The 20,500-nt window shown below is 42.5% G+C and overlaps 1 protein-coding gene across 1 annotated transcript in view; it reads left to right on the top strand.

Moving 5' to 3' along the window:
- SERINC3 (serine incorporator 3) overlaps positions 1–20,500 on the top strand; it is a 121,351-nt gene that overhangs the window by 56,400 nt on the left and 44,451 nt on the right. Inside the window, exons 5-6 of the mRNA XM_069243559.1 lie at positions 5,051–5,188; positions 8,395–8,564. Coding sequence (XP_069099660.1) covers positions 5,051–5,188; positions 8,395–8,564 — 308 coding nt within the window. The remainder of the gene's footprint in view (positions 1–5,050; positions 5,189–8,394; positions 8,565–20,500) is intronic.

A 20,500-nucleotide genomic window follows, 5' to 3' on the forward strand; every position in this document is an offset into this window, starting at 1 on the left:
GATGGTTGGGGTCTGAAGCCTCCCCTATATTGAGGCTTTCGAAATTAGCCTCTGTATTGGGATGAATAAAGCGCACCCATTGCTTTGGCAGTGTCGGCCTCTTTTTTCATTTTGTCTGTGGCTGTGTCAACCTGTGTGCCGAATAATTGTTGTTGATTAAAAGGCATGTTGAGGACAGCTTGCTGGATTTCAGGTTTAAATCCTGATGACCTGTGCCATGCATGTCGCCTAATGTTGACAGCCATATTAATAGTCTAGAAGAGGAGTCTAGCGCCGACCTTTTTTTGATTATTTGTGATTGCTTGTCCCTCCTCTACTACCTGCTTGGCTCTCTTTTGTTGGTCCTTGGGGAGATACTGAATAATGTCCTTCATCTCATCCCAGTGAGCCCTGTCATATCTGGCTAGTAGGGCCTGCGAATTGGCTTTACGCCACTAATTGGCTGCATGTGACGCCACCCTTTTTCCTGCAGCATCGAATTTCTTGCTTTCTTTATCTGGAGGGTGTGCATCTCCAGAGGACTGTGAATTAGCCCTTTTCCTTGCTGCGCTGACCACTACGGAATCTGGGGGTAGCTGCTGTGTAATAAAAATGGGGTCTGAGGGTGGTGGCTTATAGTTTTTCTTTACCCTTGGAGTTATAGTCCTTCCCTTAACTGGTTCCTGGAAGATTTGCTGCGCGTGTTTTGGGATACCAGGAACCATGGGTAGACTTTGGTATGTGGCGTGAGTTGAGTACAATGTGTTGAATAAGAAGTCGTCCTCCAGAGGTTCGGTGTCCATGGTCACATTGTGAAATGCCGCTGCCCTGGCTAGAACCTGTGCATATAAGGAGCTATCCTCAGGTGGTGATGGCTTTGATGGATAGCATTCTGGACTATTGTCTGAGACTGGATCATCATATAGATCCCATGGATCCGTGTCATGTTGTGACTGCACAGTGTGTGATGAAGACTGTGCAGTTGGTGTAGCAGGCAGGAGACAGTCAGTTGTGGAGAATGAGGAGGAGACTGTTGAGGTGAAAACTGAGGAGGCAGAGATTTTTCTGTTGTTCTTGGCACTTTAACTGTTGGCTGGTCAGTGTCCAAACGTCCATGGAAGGCCAGTTTCTTCTTTGTTCTCAGAGGAGGTGCTGTGAGGATCTTGCCATTGTCTTTGTGGATTTGTATCCTGGCCTGTCTTTCATCGAAATCCTCCATTTGTGCCAATTCCTCATCAAATCTATGGCTTTCTTTTAATTGTTTTGAAAGTCCATGCTCCTCTGTGCAGGTATGCTTTTTCGGCTCCGAAGCCAGTTTTTTCGGCTCCGACGGGCCTGGAGTACTTGTTGGCCTCAGCTCCGAAAGTGACTTTCGGGGTTTCGACTCAATGGGTCGGTGCCTTATAATTTCGAAGCCTGTGCCTCGGCTCGAGTCCGAAGGCTTTGTTGTTGGTGTGGCCTTTTTCGGTGCCGAAGATGTTGCTTGGTCACCGGTAGCTTTCTTACGGGGGGGAGCCATGGCCTTCCGGCAGTGGCGTCCCCGAGGCCTTGTATTTGGGCTTGGATTGGGTCGGGCAAGCGTACTCACGTGCTGGCTCTCTGTTATTGGTCGGTCGATGTTGGACTCTTGTTCGGAATCGGACCCCCGAATGGAGACGGCGGTGTGGATCATCTCCTCTTCTGCGTCGAGGCCTTCAGTGCTTCTGGACACCATCTCTAATCTTCGCGCTCTTCGGTCTCTCAGTCTTTTTCGAGCGGAAGGATCTACAGGCTTCGCAGGTATCCTCTCGATGATCCGGAGATAAACACAGATTACAAACCAGATGTTGATCCGTGTAGGGATACTTGGCGTGGCACTGAGGGCAGAATCTAAACAGGGTCCGGTCCATGAGGCTTCGACAATACTTTTGGTCGGGCCGACCAGGCCCAAGTTGGGCGCGGGTGCCCTGAAGGGCAAGTAAAGATCTGTATCCGCCGGTACTGAGGTGTCGATGATGGATGATACGCGATCAAAAACAATACCGACAAATTTAGAGGTTATGTAAGATTTTTCCGACTCGAACAACCGGAGTGAAGAGGAACACATCCGAACCCAATGGCGGAAAGAAAACAAATCTAAGATGGAGTCGATGCCCATGCGTAATGGAGCCGAAAAGCAGGAGTCACTCGATCCTGTGACTCGAAAAGACTTCTTTGAAGAAAAACAACTTGTAACACTCCGAGCCCAACACTAGATGGCAGGACTTGTGCATAGCATGTGTATCTGCAGCTACACATGCCATCGAATATATATATATATATATATATATATATATATATATATATATATATATATATATATCATATATTTTTTTTATTAGCTGTATGGTCACATTATTGCGCCGCCCCCCCACACACTGGGTCACCCTGCTCACAGACGACCCACTGTCGATTTCTTTTTATTATTATTATTATTATTATTATTTTTTAATTTAGCCCCCTGTGAGGATTTTTTAACTCCCTACCTGGTGTCGGCCACTGGCCGTGATCCGCAACAGGGAGGTAGCGTGGTCGTCCGCCAGTGGCCGATGCCGCATTAAAGAGGTTAATATGAGGTGGGCTTACTTTTTCCAGGTAAGACTGCCACTTTAAATAGTGTGTGCCTTTACCAGATTTTGAGCTGGTGCTAACGCGTCCCGCTGTGATAAATTTCTACACATTGGGACTCATTTTAGGCCAATGAATCTTTTGACCCTGTTGAGAGACACCTTAGGACGAGATAGCTAATCAACATGTCAATCAATACATCAATAATGTCATAGATATTTATCACAATAACGCATTTCACTTTAGTCAGAGACATTAATCAAATTCAAGACACCACCATGACCGTGCAGAAATGAATAACCACACCAGTTTAGTATGATTTTTAGTGATATTTATTCCCTATTGGTTACAATACTACTAGCAAATGTATTAGTCTCAAAACCAAGAAACATAATAACATAGTCACGATATGGCAACTCTGATAAGATTTCATCAAGCCAAGAATCACAAACATTAAATATAGCACTGCGTGAACATAAGCTGTCCTTAGCAGAGTACATCAGCGCATTGTTCAACAAAGCATAAATTCAGTCATTTGTCCGTTTACGTCAGTCTTAGTGAACCCCTCACCTAACCTCTAATTAGCATTAGCATGTTGGGCTTCATGCAAAACAATTTCGTAACACCAATTTGGAAAACATCTAACTATGGCTCCTGTCAAAAGAAAAGCAGTTGGTACCTAAAATGGAAAAGCAAACAGTCAATCACAATTTCATTGTCATATAGTTACCCTTCAAGTTTGGTCAGCAAACAAGCTCTGTCTTCGTCTTCAGATATCAGTTGAATCGCCATCAGTATTTCAGCTCCGGATAAAGGGGCACTTCCCTCATAAGGAGGTAAAGTGTAAAGGGCAAATCTAAGGACAAGAATGGTTCTAGATAAGTCAGCCAGTCACTAATAAAGTGACAAAGTTTCTGAATCATAAAATATAGCATCAGCATCTCCCCCTCTCCTAGTCTCCTACTCCCTAATTCTAATTCACTTCCTGGTGACAGGGTTTTTTATTCCCTTTTCGTCATACATTTTTCTAAAATCTTTAGCCAATTAAAAAACACATTGTCATTAAATCTTTTACCCTGCATTAGTTGTCAGACAGTTTATTGGTTCATATGATTGACGTCTTCAGAGGTAGAATGTCCGGTATGATTTCATCCTTTTGTAATTCTTTGCACATCTTCGGTCAGTGGCTATGTTGTCTGTACCGGTTTGGTCGACCTTGTATTTAACATTAGTCTACACTGTTGCATTTAGCTAGTACATTTCTACAAGCAATATGAATTTCATGGGAACGGATCTACTATAGTTACATTCAGCTTCTAGTTTTTGGAAAAAAAACAAGAGTTCATGTCCTTTAGCAAGTCAGCACACTGCACGGTAGAAAAAATACATTTAATATGAGAGTCAGGCAGCTAGGCCTCGACTCATGCTAACTAAGGCCTACGAGATTTATTAGCAAAAAAAACTTTACTAACATACTCATTAATAATAAGTATAAAACTATTTAAATGCAATATTTCATAAACATTATTCATTTTTATTAGTCCCTGTATGCGTTGGCGGCCACTCCCCGTGGTCACATTTCAAGTGCATGTTTTAGCAAAACAGGTTAATACAGTTTCTATGCGGCATTATTATACATTAGTTCATAAACATTTCATGTTAATATAGATTATATAAGCTACGCTCTCTCACTGGTATAGCAGCATATCCATTTAAAGCTTTTGGTAGCATTAGGTGATTGACAAGGGACATGATGTCATAGTGCACTCTCTCACAATTGGCTCATTTGCCTAACTATTCACTTGCTTTCTAACTACTATGCTATACACATACCCAACACTTCTTCCGGAAATATGTCCGGTTTTGCATGAGTTACAATCCTCCTGAGTTGCAGGCAAGGACCCCTAAAAAAGGACAAGACCTTTAAGGACTAGTATATCCCCCTATAAACGCCTCTAAAGCTTTTAGAACATCCCACCAACTGATGATTCTAAACTAAATAAGCACAAACGGAAAGCATTAAAATGCTGCATTAGAATGTCCACGGCAGCCATTACACTACCTTCAATGGAAATCTCAGCAATTCAGTCCTATGATCTAGATTAGAACATGAACATAATACTTGTGTATACATAACTGACATGACAAAAAGTATTTATAAATCTGAAATCTTCAGGAAATAACGTAAAAATGTGGAGTAGAACTTCATGCATCTAAATATTATCTTGAATGGAAAATTATGCATGAGCTTTTATACAATGCGACCAGCATGAAACATTATTAGGTACTTGGTGAAATGTAATGTACCCTTTTTCCATATCTTTCTTCTTCTCTTGCATTTTGAATACGAATTAAAAAAATAAGTGTTCTGTTTAATTAACAGAGTTAGCATTTATACAGTACTTAATGAAAAATAATCTTAACTATGTGATTCAAAGATGCTCGTAAAATGGTGCAATCATGAAACTTATATTTTTTTTCCTAGCCTGGTTTGTCATTGGAACTTTTGGAGCCTTCTGCTTCATTGTCATCCAGTTGGTCCTGTTGGTAGACTTTGCTCATTCTTGGAATGAATCTTGGGTTGATCGAATGGAAGAAGGCAACTCCAAGTGTTGGTATGCTGGTAAGTTCCTTTTATCAGTCAGTTATTTAAGTAATGTTTTAGCCGCAAGAGGAGAAAACACTGAATCCTAAAGTTAATTTCCTACAGCAAAAAAGACATGCATGTTTGCAACCAAGGTATTAACAAGTTGTTATATATTGCATGCTGCACACTGTTTTGCCTTCTAGTATTCGGTACAGAGTATTACGAGTTGTTTACTTCAAGAGATTTGCATTTAGAGCGGAACAAAGCTGCAGTAGTACTATGACTCCACCCTAAGATACAAAACAAGCACTGTCTGTACGCAAGTGCCACTTGGAAAATCTACCACAACATAATGGGGACTAGCAGAATCATTCTAAATGTTGATTATAGTCTCCTGAGAGGTCTTGGAAGCTTGCCATGAAGCATGAGGAGGTTTCTACTCACAAAATATCTTTAACACTGAAGAACAATTGGCTTTAAAAGGCAATTTTCGAAGATGTGTCCTCTCCAGTGCCTGCTTCAGAACTAAAAGCTTTAACACTGGAAACATCTTCGACCCAAAAAACAGTATGAGGACATTTTTCTCTATCTCACCATACCTGCCCGAGGGTATATAGAAGATAATGAGGACTCAAGACAATAATTCATTTGATCAATATTGGCTCTGGCAATTTTGCTGTCAGATATAAGAAGGGCCTTTTTTTAGCTCACAAGCGCAGCCATTCAGCTAGTCCTTCATCTGAATATACCAGCTTCAGGCACAACTGATATAAAATAAAATATTACATTTACTGGGGCTATGGGGCTATTTCTCCTGAGAAAATAACCAAGTCAGATATCAAAGAACATCTGGAGTAGTGCCCCACTGGGCATCAGCTCCTAGATGAAATGTCTGTTTAACCTGAGATAATTTAGCTAGCAGCTATACAGCATGTAGTTTTCATGGCTGTTAAGCAGCAGGAGAACAATTTCCTCATTGAAACAATGTCCACAAATCTGAACAAAAATGGCACCAACACCACAAAATCAGTGGATGAATTCAGCAGCAAAGACCATGCCAGTGCCATCAACATGGCATGTCATACTTCCATAAACACACAGTTTTCAGAAAACACAGTCTTTTTCAACAGCAAGTGCAACAAACAACATAAAATCCGTCCTTCCAAATATGTGCATTTTATGATGAGAAGAGAAGCTGGGGCTGTGACTCCAATCCACAAGGGGAATTCCATCTGCATCCAAAAGGAGTTCCTGTGGGCAACCTTAAAGGCTATAAAACACCTTTAAGCAGAAGGTTGACGGAATGTTCTCAACAGTGCAGCTCTGCAGCTACAAACAAATGCATATTGTATACAGAGATGCATGGCTATTCCCGACAGTTTCTGAATCTACCACCAAATATTCCTCCACACAGGCACAACACAACAGAGAGCATCAACAGTTGTTTCAGGAAGTGATTTGTCACTGTTTAGCAAAGTACTGCTATATCGAGTAAAGGAGAGTGTACTCGTTGTATTTCCTCATTCTAAAGAAATACAACATACTACGTCCCATCTTGGATTTCATAGTCTTAAACCCCTTAATACATACCATACCTTTTAAAGTTGTTAGATGAAGTACAAACTACTGTGGTGAGCACAGACACTCTCATGATAGGATGGCACTTTGGAGATCTGCAGCATGATGTGGCACCCACAACAGATGCCTCCCTTCAGGATATGGAGCATGTTGTCTAATTTCACAGTCCAGAGAAAATGGACCAATGTAGATCAGCTACTACGCATCGGTGCGATGGAGTTATATTATAAGTAATGTCAAGCCTAACCACTGTGTTACACTCTGAATCCTGAGTTTTGCATCCCCAGACCAAGCACTCTTAAAAAATGTCTACCATGATGGATGACATGTGAATACTACACCTTGTAGTCCCCGTTGTCTTATGTAACGTTTTCTGTACACTGATTTACACATGTTTGATTCATTGTCTCTGTATGTGTGTGTGATGTAAAGTGCTCCAACACCCTGCACTGGTAAGAGAGGTGTTACTAACCAAATGAAATACATGTGAGAGAGGGGCTATGGAGGGATGAGAGGCACTGTTGGAGGGTGATGGTGAGGGAATCATCGAAGAGCCCCAATAAAGATTGTTTCATACTGGTGCACTGTAAGGTCATCATTTTCTATGCTTTAAAAATCAATTCAATTGAAAATGTAATGAAAAATCCACCGTTTCTCGCTATTTTTCCCAAATTGTATTTGTTAGGGGGGAGCCCATGAGCCCTATTGTAATGGTTAAGCTTGCTCGCTATGCACTCTATGGGGGCTGGTCTGACATTATTTGCCGGGGTTGCTTTGGGTTCCCAGTCTGGCCCTGCTGATTTGCCTCAGCCATTTGAAAGTGGCCTAGCATTTGTAAAAGTGTGTCTCAAACACTAATTAATAAAAACACATAGCAGTATTCCTTGTCTAGGCTGCAACACAACAAGAGGATCGGAACTACAAGGAAGCACGCTCTTCATTTAAACTATGCATTCCCAAAAGAATGGGAATCTTCCAAGTCAGCATTATGTGATAGACATAATCCCTTTTGTATTCCTAAACAATGCTTTCTTGAATGTTGTGAAACAGAAGCAGAATATGGATGTGGATGTGGAATATCTCTTCGTAGATCACATGGTTGAAAATGTCACCCTATTGTGCAGTGGAAGTTGGGAGTGTGTAAATTGAGATCATTTTAGTGGTCAAGGGCATAACCACAAACGTTCTTCAAAAACTGGCCCATCCTAGTTTTTGTGTTTTCCATCGCTTGGAACTTTCACAACGGTCCCGTCAAAATATCTCTGTGCACTATTACTTGCAAAGGTTGCCAGGTAGCACGCATAGTAGCCTACCCTGTCATGCTAGGGCCCTTTTCCTTCCTTCACATTCTCTAGTTTTGTCTTTTTGTAGCCTTCGAGGCCTGTTTCCACAGTCCTATTTTGGAGTGTGGGCCATGAATTCCTCCACCTAATTGCTCCATATATTCCTTCTGCCACTAACTTGTCTGTGATATGTGACCTACTTCTCTTCGGTCTGCCATAACATTTAGATAAATGTGTAGGTTTGTGTTGTGGTCTGTTCAATTTTTTTTTTTAAATATAGGTGATTGGGTTAGCACTTTAGAAAATTAAAGGACGAAAGAAAACCAGGTGAAGCCACAATTTGTGACACTGTGTTAATTATCTTTCTTTGTTTTGTTTCAGCGCTTCTGTCTGCAACCTCTTTGAACTATATTTTATCTGGAACCGCTGTTGTGCTTTTCTATGTCTACTACACAAAGCCTGATGGATGCATTGAGAACAAGTTCTTCATCAGTTTTAATATGATTTTGTGCATAGCCGTGTCTATTGTCTCCATCTTACCTAAAATACAGGTAGGATGAATTGTACTGTTTATGAATGTCTTTACATTGTTTTCATATTTGCTTAATATCTCTTCTCTCCCTTTCTCTCACACATTGTCTCGCTCTCTATCGAAAGTATGTGCGCATACGCACTGTTTTTCATTTGCTTTATGACCCAAGAGCTAATTTACTGGACTAAATACCATAAAATGCTAGTAGTTATGGGCTACTACACTCGCATAAAATGCTCTTGTAGCACACAGACCTTTCTACAACCTGTTTCTCTGTATCAGGCACGGAATTCTTTGTAAAAATAAATTGAGAAAATAAAATCATCACTCAACACACCAAGCACATTGCGCAACCAACCTCCAAGAATACGGACAGACATGACTTCAGGTAAAGGGTTTTGAAGAGCAAATGTAATAATAAAAGCTCTGGTTCAGAGCAACTTGTAGGCGTTTACATAAGGATATAAGAATTGACCTCCAATATCTCTAACCAATAATATTGAAATGTTTACACCATATTGAAGGCATGAAACAGAACTTATGAATACTTCTGGGCAAAAAAAATAAAAAATGACCGGCAACAACTATGTCTGCTTTCAATGACACTCGTGGAAGTACTAAAACTCCCCCAAGAGGCCTTCCTTGCTCCAGTCAGATCTGTGAAACAAAATTCCAGTTCACCTTCAGAAAATTCTCTCAGAATTCTGTAACCCAGAATGTTTCAGGGCCTGAATTCCTCACAGTCAGGTCCTCTGCAATGGTTTTGGAAACCACCTTGTCCTGAAAGCCCCTGGAACACTTCTGTAGAGCACATCCTCCAACAGACATCTTCAGGTTGCTCCCTCCCCAAGATGTCCCAGTTGTGGTGACACAAATGTTGGACACCTTAAAACAACTCTTGCCCATTCATTTCAATATATTACTCAAGGCCAGTGGCTTACTTGCTCACTTGTAGAAAACTGTTCATTTCAGGTGTTGTAGATCTTCTGTCGAAAGCTGTCTATGCCCCACTGACAACCCTTGTTAATGTTTCACTAACCCCAGGCATCTTTCTTAACAGCCTTCCCAGTTGGTCATCATGTTGGTCACGAAGAAACAAAACATCGACCCAACAGACCTGGCCAGAAACTTTACAGCTGACAATGGCCCATTGTAATGTAAACATTTCGAATAAAATATCCTGTTCTCCCATCACCACAAAGTTTTCAGACGGAAAGATGTTAAAGGAATCTAATCTGCTTTGAACTCGTCTGTGGACCAGTTGAAAGCAATTAAGTCACCACTCTTTTATTACTGCACCTGCCACCTACCTTTGACACAGTCTACTGCCCACATCCTTACTTGAGAGGACGAAGGATGCAAGATTTTAGCTTTCATGTCAACATGCAGGACTGACTTTTATTCTTCCTCTCCAACATGTTCAGCATAATTTTGCTTTCTTCATATTCTTCGAACAGTTTGCAAACCAACTCTGGTTGGACACAATATTTGATAATTTTTCTGCATTGCGTTTGTGGTCCTTTTTCTCTAATCGGACAGCCGTGCTCTAGATATCTCTGCTAGTAAAAGTAATAAACGTTCAGAATCGCATGGAAATCAGTCATTTGAGAACAGGTGATCCGTTCCCCAGAGCGGTGCTGGCTTATCGGTTGTCTTTGTCTGCCCCCATAAATTAGGGTTTCTCTAATATTGGATCTTTCATAGATTCACATGCTTGAATCATTCCCCGTCGTTGAAGCGGGAGTCCCACAGTAACTTAATAAAGCATTATATATATCACTATCATAGGCTATAATGGCAATGAAAAGGTCAGTTTAATAGCCTATCCGTGTCCTTTTTTAAAAAAAAAAGGACCAAACTTGAACTATAACCAATCAGGCACCCTCTAGAACACTCCCAACAGAGGCTGAGCCACTCAGATTTTCTACTGCACGTCATGTGAAGGCAGTCTCCCTGAGCCCTGCTCAGTTCTTCAGCTTTTACTTCTTTTTGGATCATCCAAATTATATTTCCTATTTCATTTCTCTAACCCAGGCACTAACATGTTAGAGTATCAGAAAACAAGGTAAAGACTACATAAATATGTTTAACCTTTTCCTCAAAAACTCTCACGTTCTGAGAGATGAGGCTATTACTGGGATTACAAAATCTTAAATCTGTCACTAATAATGAGGACAGTGAGGATTCCTTCTCCTCACAGGGGAGGTCAGAGGGAGATGTTGCGCCAGGCTCCCCAGAATGCACGCACAAAAGCCATAATAAGACTTACCATGAGTCTTCATAAGGCACTTCTCACAGAGGGGAAAAAAATGGAAAAAGACCCTCAACTCCCTCTTCAACTCTGACAATACATCAGAGAAACCCTCATAATCTTACAATGGGGCGTCTGAAAACCACCTGTAAATCATCATTAACGGGAATTACTTTACAGTCGTCTACGGTGGTCGTCGATGAAGGCCTCATCTATGATGGTCATCTATGACGGCCTCATCTACGATGGTGGCCTACGACGGCCTAATCTACAATGGTCGTCTACGACGGCCTCATCTTCAATGGTCGTCTACGACGGCCTCATCTACAATGGTCGTCTACGACGGCCTCATCTACAATGGTCGTCTTTGACGGCCTCATCTGCGATGCTTACTACGACAGTCATCCACGACAGCCTCATCTATGATGGTTGTCTATGACATCCTCATCTATGATGGTTGTCTTTGACATCCTTATCTATGATGGTTGTCTATGACATCATCATCTATGATGGTTCTATATGACAGCCTCATCTATGATGGCCGTCAACGACAGCCTCAGATATGATTGCAGTATCACATACGACGGTCGTCTATGGCGACCTCATCTACGATGATCGTCTACGACGGTCATATACGACAGCCTCTTCTATGATAGTCACCTGTGACAGTCTCATCTACGATGTTCATCTGCAACAGCCTCTTCTGATGGCTGTCTACTACTACGGCCTTGCCTACAATGACCTAGTCTACGGAACCACTTCTACGATGGCCTTGTATGCTTTATCCAGGACAGCTATGTCTATGACTGCTTCCCCTACAATGGTCTTGTCTGCGGCGAAGGCCTCGTCAACAACATTGTCTACATCAGCCTAGTCGTTTACATCCGCCTCGTCGAACTTGATCACAATACAAATTAAGATGAAAAACACACATAATCCAGGATAATTCCGTGCCAAGCATTGAGGTCCCAATATGAGCATGTCTTCAACAGTCAATATATTGAGGGGCAATATATGGAGCAATTACAGCACTCTGCCTCCAACTGCAGAGCATGGGTCAGATCTGTGTATCTCATACTAGAGCTTCAGAGCATTTTACAGCTGCAGCTGGTGGATTCTCCCACCAGATTTATTTTGGGGGTTTCCATACCCTTCAGAGCGAGTGACCAAACACTTCCAGTTTCCTATAGCAAACAAGAAATGTGTTTGTTTTTTCTTTTTTTGAATTTAGATAGGAAAGCTGTAAAACCTATTCCAATTGCTCATATATCCAGGAGGAAATACAATCATGGAAAACCCTATCATTCATAGTTCCGCCTAACCAGCAAGGACACGTTCTCATCTAGGTCCAGAGTACTGTTTGGGCTGCCAATTCACTGTCAATACAGGGCAGGTATAGCCACTGGATGTGGTCAGACATGGCCACATAAATAAAATGTTTGCTGGAAGATTTAAAATTTTTTTTTTTAAATAATGCTGCTGTAGTGGGGTGAGATGTCAGCATAGAGTGTGCCACAGATAAACCTTCAGTAGTATTCCCACAACTGGCAGGGTCAGTGGTTCTTGCGTATTATGGATCAAGGCCACAGCATTTACAATTTGAGGTACAAATATATCTAATATTTTTATAGTACCATGCAGATGCTCTGTATGACATGCACGTTGACGAGTCCTTGCAAGCAGTCAACAGTGACTCTTGACACTGCATGATCTTTTGGGGCATTACAATTTTGAATGAAACAATCATTAGAGGGACCCAAAAAGACAATTATCCATTGATAAGTATCTGACTTAGCAACCCTCTCAGTAGCACTTAGGCTAGCTTACCTACAGTGACAACATTCTGGTGCTGATTACACCATCTAGTGGGAAAAAAACTTTCCAAAAATGTTGTCATATATGGCAGAAAATAGCATTGGACAAATACGTCCTGGATCTCGTCACATATAGATATATGTTGCACTTCACCCAGATTCTGTCATCTCCTTCCGAAGGAAGTGCTAGCTACTCAGATCGAAGGGTCCCTAGAGAGAGACCCACATTCGCAGCAAAAAAGAGGCTTCTATTCTTTGTTTTGCCTCAGAAAACATAGGAGTGCCTATCTACCATACACCTCCAGAAATTAACAAGTATTTCCGGAAACAATCCTTTTATTGTGGTCTCCTTCAGCACAGGATTTATATTTTTGTTTTTGCATTCCCACTCATCAGAGTTCTTCCATTTGTCTTCAGATCAGGTTTTTCAGGAAGGGTTTGCCCAACTTCGACAACTTGTTGATAAAAGCACCAACGGCATTTCAAGGTCCAAGGCCACAGAGGCTTGCCTAAAGTTGTTTCACAGGCTGTCTCCTTGTGAATTATCAGAGATAATCAACTCCTCCATCAAAGAAGATACTTTCTGTTCAATTAGCTTTTGGGCATCAGCTCGTCAGCAATCAGTACGATCCCTCTTGTACTCCAGAAAATGAATGCCTTACAGGAGCAGCTACAAAAACAATAGATTCAATCAAACAAATCTTTTCAGGGCTAGGTGAATTTTCACATAGGTATGATGGAAGCTCTAGTCTGGTAGTCTCAGACTACAAATACTTCCATGGAAAGCTGGGGCAGTCATCTACAGAACCTCTTAATTCGAGGAAAGTGGTCTCGGCTCCAGAAGAGCACAAATATCGCTCACTTAGGTCTCAAAGCCATCTGTTCGGTCTCCAAATTTCCCTGCCAATGTAGCAGAGTCTTCGGTGTTATTTCGCAAGGAAAGTACTACGAGCATGCAATATGTGAATAAACGAAGCGGCACAAGATCTTTGGCGCTCTCCAACGAATACCCAGAAATTTGGTTTCAGCTAATGACACACATGATAACTCTTCGGGCTGAACATATTCCCTGGACTAGAAATTTCATAGCAGACATGCTAAACAAAACTGGAAACAGCCTCCAAGAAGGGGAATTTGATAATTCGGCTCTAAGAATGATCTTGTTCTGGGCAAACCGGCTCTATAAACCTGCATATGCCAGTTCTATGCAAGTTGGCATCCACATCCAGGATATTGGTGGAATTCCTTTCAACAGATGCTACAGGATCCATAGCTACCTTTTCCCCCAATACCTCTAATACCAAAGATTCTCACCAAGGGGAAAGCAAAGCAGTGTTCTCTGGTCCTGATAGCCCCCAGGTGGCTAGTTCAGCATTGGTTCATTGAGCTTCTCTTGCTATCAGAATACAACCACATTCACCAACCAGCATTCTGTAAACCTTTGATGATAAACTAAGGCCAGGCCCTTAATCCTGACCTGACTTCTCTCCTCTTAGGCGCACAGCTTCTAAATTCCACCAATCCAAAGATCTCTGTATTCCTCAGGACTGCAGATGTATTCTCTACAAATCAAGGAGGAGGCCACGATAAGGACACCTAAATGTTAATGGTAACGTTTCTGCCTATGGCACCAGAAAATCAAACCTACATCCTCTACTAGCATAATCTGGCAAATAAGTATCCTATCTCCTATCACTAGCTCAGTCACAGTTGGTATATGCGTCTGTTAAGGTACAGCTTACAGCATTATCAAGATATAGCTGTTCATCAAATTTTTAATTTCTACTCTTGCAGAATCATCAAACAATTTGTACAATATTTATTCAGTGGTTTCCTACAGAAAGGGCTGCTTCCTTGGGTGGCACCTGAACATACTTCTATTTCAACTCATGAAGAGTTAATTCAAACCCATTCTAAGAGCACACCTCATATTTCTCGCATGAAAGGTCATCTTGTTACTAGCGCTTACCTTGAAAAACAGGATAGTGAAGATGCAGGCTTTCTCAACACAAGAGCCTTCTTGCGCCTCACAGGCAATTTAGTTCTTCTCTGAACCAATCCACAGATTTATTCCCCTGGTTCCTTCAGATTTTGCCTCAATGAACCTATAATATTTCAGACTTTTCTCCTGAATTCAGCATCACCAGCTGAGAGGTCTATTCATACTCTAGGTATCAAGTGATATCTAAAATGTCTACTTACATCACACTAAACAACTCATGTGAACTGACCAACTGTTGGACTCAGTCACACACGTAAGTGGCTCCAGTTACAATGTCAACCATCACTGAATGAATTTCAGCAGTAGTCCAGTTCTGCCACTCAGACTAGCAATCGCCTCTCAGAAAAAGTAGGGTGCATTCAACTGAGGCAGTTCCACTTCAACTACTTTGTTTCCGTAAGTACCTCTGGAGAAGATATGTTGTGATGCGACTTGAAAAGGTGTGCATATTATTCATGCAGCATTAATACCTGGAATCGGCACAGCTCAGTCATATAGCGGTTTAATTGGTTTTATATACCACTTATTTCATTAAGGGGAGCCTCTTTTGATTCCATGTATTTATGTATTCATGCAGATTTTAATGTAGGATGTGTATATATGGGTATATGTGTGTGTGTGTGTGTGTGTGTGTGTGTGTGTGTATATATATATATATATGTTCGATGGCATGTGTAGCTGCAGATACACATGCTGTGCATTATCCTGCCATCTAGTGTTGGGCTCGGAGTGTTACAAGTTGTTTTTCTTCGAAGAAGTCTTTTCGAGTCACAAGACTGAGGGACTCCTCCCTTTCGGCTCCATTGCGCATGGGCGTCGACTCCATCTTAGATTGTTTTCTTTCTGCCATCTGGTTCGGACGTGTTCCTCTACGCTCCGTATTTCGAATCGGGAAAGTTAGCTAGTTATCGGAAAATTTGACGGTATTGTTCGCGCTTGGTACCGGTTTAGTGTTAGTACATCGACACCGAAAAGGAGAAGTGCTCCGGCGGCCCTTCGGGGCTTCCACTCTTCAGCGAGGCCTAGTCGGCCCGACCGCGTCCATCTCCAAACCTCATGGACCGGACCCCCTTCCGCTTCTGCCCGAATTGCCACGCAAAGTATCCTTATACAGACCAACACTTGGTCTGTAATCTGCGGAACACAGGGAGGATACTTGCGAGGCCTGCCGGGCATTTCGATCGAAGAAAACCCTACGCGATCGAAGAGCCAGAAGACTTCAGATGGCGTCGACTCCGGCCGAACAGATCGTCGGAGAAGAGGAGAGATTGTCCATTCATGAATCGGGCTCGGACGACTCCGAAACTGAGAGCCGAGGGCGCAGCCGAAAACTGTGAGTAAATCTGCCCCGGCCAAGACCCACTCGAAAATTATAAAGGCCAAGGGGATGCCACCACCAACAGGCCATGGCCTAACCCGAAAACACGGTGACCAAACATCAGCACCGAAAAAGGCCTCCCAAGAGCCGAAGACATCCAACTCTGGTCGAGATACCGGCTCTGAAACAACTAGACGCCGAGAATTCAACACCCCAAAAATTAAAAAGGTTTCCTCGGAGCTGAAAAAGAGCGTACCGAAACCTTCGGTGTCGAAACATGCAGCCTCGGAGCCGAAAACAGGCTCCTACACAGAAGAGCACGGGCTTTCCAGCCAAATGCAGGGGCACAGATTTGAGCAGGAATTAGGTATGGGAGAGCCAGACCATACTCAAAGGAGGCTGCACATCCAGAAAGAGACTGGTAAAATTCAAACTCTTTCTCCAATAAAAATAAAAAGAAAGCTAGCATTCCAGGAGTCGGAAATGCAGCCAAAGGCAAAGGTGGCTAGAGCCAGAACACCACCACCAAGGTTTTCGCCACAGCCTTCTCCACTGCACTCACCACTGCTGTCCCCGGTAACAACACCCCCAATGCAGTCACCAACACACACGGGGATGACCCGGATGCATGGGACTTATGTGATGCACTGGTCTCCGACAACAGTCCCGATTCTTACCCGGCAAGGCCATCACCACCTGAGGACAGCACTGCATATCTGCAGGTGTTATCAAGAGCAGCTACTTTCCACAATGTAGCTATGCATGTGGAGCCGATAGAAGATGACTTTTTATTCAACATCTTGGTATCCACTCATAGCTCTTATCAAAGTTTGCCAATGCTCTCAGGCATGCTAAAGCACGCTAAACAGGCGTTCCAGGACCCAGTGAAAGGCAGAGCCATCACGCCTAGGGTGGAGAAGAAATATAAACCTCCCCCAACGGACCCTGTGTTTATAACGCAGCAACTGACACCAGACTCAGTGGTCGTGGGAGCAGCCAGGAAAAGAGCAAACTCACAATCGTCAGGAGACGCATCACCGCCCGACAAGGAAAGTCAGAAGTTCGATGCTGCAGGCAAGCGGGTGGCAGCACAGGCAGCCAATCAATGGCAAATTGCCAATTCTCAGGCTCTACTGGCTTGCTACGACAGGGCACACTGGGACGAGATGCAACATATAATACAGCACTTGCCCGAGGAACACCAAAAGCGTGCCCAACAGGTTGTTGAGGAAGGGCAAGCGATTTCCAACAACCAAATAAGGTCTGCAATGGACTCGGCAGACACAGCAGCTCGGATAGTGAACACTGCAGTAACCATTTGCAGGTATGCATGGTTACGGAGCTTGGGTTTTAAGACAGAAATACAGCAAGCTGTGCTAAGTATGCTGTTCAAGCAAGAACAATTGTTTGGGCCGGAGGTGGATACGGCAATCGAAAAGCTCAAAAAAGACACAGACACGGCCAAAGCCATGGGCGTGCTTTACTCTCCACAAAACAGAGGCACTTTTAGAAGGCCACAATTTAGAGGGGGGTTTCGTGCACAAACCACAGAGCCTTCCACCTCACAAACCAGACCCACATATCAGGGCCAGTACCAAAGAGGTGGTTTTCGAGGAACATACAGGGGTGGACAATTCCCAAAAGCAAGGGAGAAATTCCAAAACCCAAAAACCCCTCAAACCAAACAGTGACTTCAATGTCACAAACCCTCACCACTCAACACCAGTGGGGGGGAGACTTACCGCATACTACCACAACTGGGCAAACATAACTATGGACTCATGGGTCCTAGCCATTATCCAACATGGTTATTGCATAAAATTCATAAATTTCCCACCAGATGTGCCCCCAAGAGCACACAATATGTCCAAGCAACACTTAGACCTCTTACAGCTAGAAGTTCTAGCACTGTTACAAAAAGAAGCAATAGAACTGGTACCCAAACATCAAAAAGGAACATGTGTCTACTCCCTGTACTTCCTAATTCCAAAGAAAGACAAAACGTTGAGACCCATATTAGACCTCAGAACTCTGAATCACTACATCAAATCAGATCATTTCCACATGGTAACACTTCAAGACGTGATTCCCTTACTCAAAAAACAGGACTACATGTCAACGTTAGATCTAAAGGGTGCATATTTCCATATACCAATACATCCTTCTCACAGGAAATACTTAAGGTTTGTCATACAAGGAGTGCATTACCAGTTCAAAGTGTTGCCATTCGGGATAACAACAGCCCCAAGGGTATTCACAAAATGCCTTGCAGTAGTAGCCGCTCATATAAGGAGACAGCACATGCACGTATTCCCCTACTTAGACGACTGGTTAATAAAAACCAGCACTCAACAACAGTGTCTGCTTCACACACAATACGTTATAGAAACCCTACACAAACTAGGGTTCTCTATAAACTACCAAAAATCACATCTACAACCGTGCCAAATACAACAATACTTGGGAGCAACACTCGACACACAAAAGGCGATTGCCACTCCAAGTCCACAAAGAGTACAAGCCTTCAAAAATATAATATTAAACATGTACCCAAACCAGCACTACCAAGTGAGGTTTGTAATGAAACTTCTAGGCATGATGTCTTCATGCATAGCCATTGTCCCAAACGCAAGACTACACATGCGGCCCTTACAACAGTGCCTAGCAACACAATGGACACAAGCACAGGGTCAACTTCAAGATCTAGTGTTGATAGACCGCCAGACACACTTCTCGCTTCAATGGTGGAATCGTATACATTTAAACCAAGGGCGCCATTGCAAGACCCAGTGCCTCAATACGTGATCACAACAGATGTTTGCATGATGGGGTGGGGAGCACACCTCAACCAGCACAGTATACAGGGACAATGGGACGTTCACCAAAAACAACTGCATATAAATCATTTAGAACTGTTGGCAGTGTTTCTAGCATTGAAAGCATTTCAACCACTAATAGCCCACAAACACATTCTTGTCAAAACAGACAACATGACAACAATGTATTACCTAAACAAACAAGGAGGGACACACTCATCACAACTGTGTCTCTTAGCACAAAAGATTTGGCATTGGGCAATTCACAACCACATTCGCCTAATAGCACAATACATCCCAGGGATTCAAAACCAGTTAGCCGGCAATCTCAGTCGAGATCATCAACAGACACACGAATGGGAGATTCATCCCCAGATCCTAAAAGATTACTTTCTACGTTGGGGAACACCAAAAATCGACCTATTTGCCACAAAAGAAAACACAAAATGCCAAAACTTTGCTTCCAGGTACCCACACCCTCTATCCAAGGGCAATGCGTTATGGATGAGTTGGTCAGGGATATTTTGTTACGCTTTTCCCCCTCACCCACTCATTCCTTATCTGGTAAACAAACTGAGTCAAAACAGACTCAAACTAATACTCATAGCACCAATTTGGGCACGCCAACCGTGGTACACAACACTGCTGGACCTATCAGTAGTACCTCACGACAAATTACCAAACAGGCCAGATCTGTTAACTCAACACAAACAACATATCAGACACCTGAATCCAGCATCGCTCAATCTAGCAATCTGGCTCCTGAAGTCTTAGAATTTGGACACTTAGACCTTACACAAGAATGTATGGAGGTCATTAAACAAGCTTGGAAACCTACTACAAGACATTGTTATGCAAACAAATGGAAAAGATTTGTTTACTACTGCCACAATAATAAAATTCAACCACTACATGCTTCCGCAAAAAACATTGTAAGTTACTTATTACACTTACAAAAATCAAACCTAGCATTCTCTTCTATTAAAATACATCTCACAGCAATATCTGCAGATTACACATTCAACATCACTTTTTAGAATCCCAGTCATCAAAGCATTTATGGAGGGATTAAAAAGAATCATACCCCCGAGAACACCACCAGTACCTTCGTGGAACCTTAATATTGTATTAACACGACTCATGGGACCACCATTTGAACCCATGCACTCTTGTGAAATGCAATACTTAACTTGGAAGGTAGCCTTTCTCATAGCTATCACATCACTTAGAAGAGTAAGTGAGATACAAGCGTTTACTATACAAGAACCCTTTATCCAAATACATAAACATAAAGTGGTTCTCTGTACAAATCCCAAATTCTTACCAAAGGTTATATCACCATTCCACCAAAACCAAACAGTGGAACTCCCAGTCTTCTTTTCACAACCAGACTCAGTAGCCGAAAGAGCCTTACATACATTAGACGTAAAAAGAGCACTAATGTATTACATTGACAGAACAAAACAGCTTCGCAAAACAAAGCAATTATTTGTAGCCTTCCAAAAACCTCATGCAGGGAATCCTATATCCAAGCAAGGCATTGCTAGATGGATAGTGAAATGTATTCAAACTTGCTATGTCAAAGCAAAAAGGGATCTACCTATTACACCAAAGGCACATTCCACTAGGAAAAAAGGCGCCACAATGGCTTTTTTAGGGAATATACCTATGACAGAAATTTGTAAGGCAGCCACATGGTCTACGCCACATACATTCACAAAACATTACTGTGTGGATGTGTTAACAGCACAACA

The sequence above is a fragment of the Pleurodeles waltl genome, chromosome 7 (assembly GCF_031143425.1).
Source record: "Pleurodeles waltl isolate 20211129_DDA chromosome 7, aPleWal1.hap1.20221129, whole genome shotgun sequence".
Lineage (NCBI taxonomy): Eukaryota > Metazoa > Chordata > Amphibia > Caudata > Salamandridae > Pleurodeles > Pleurodeles waltl.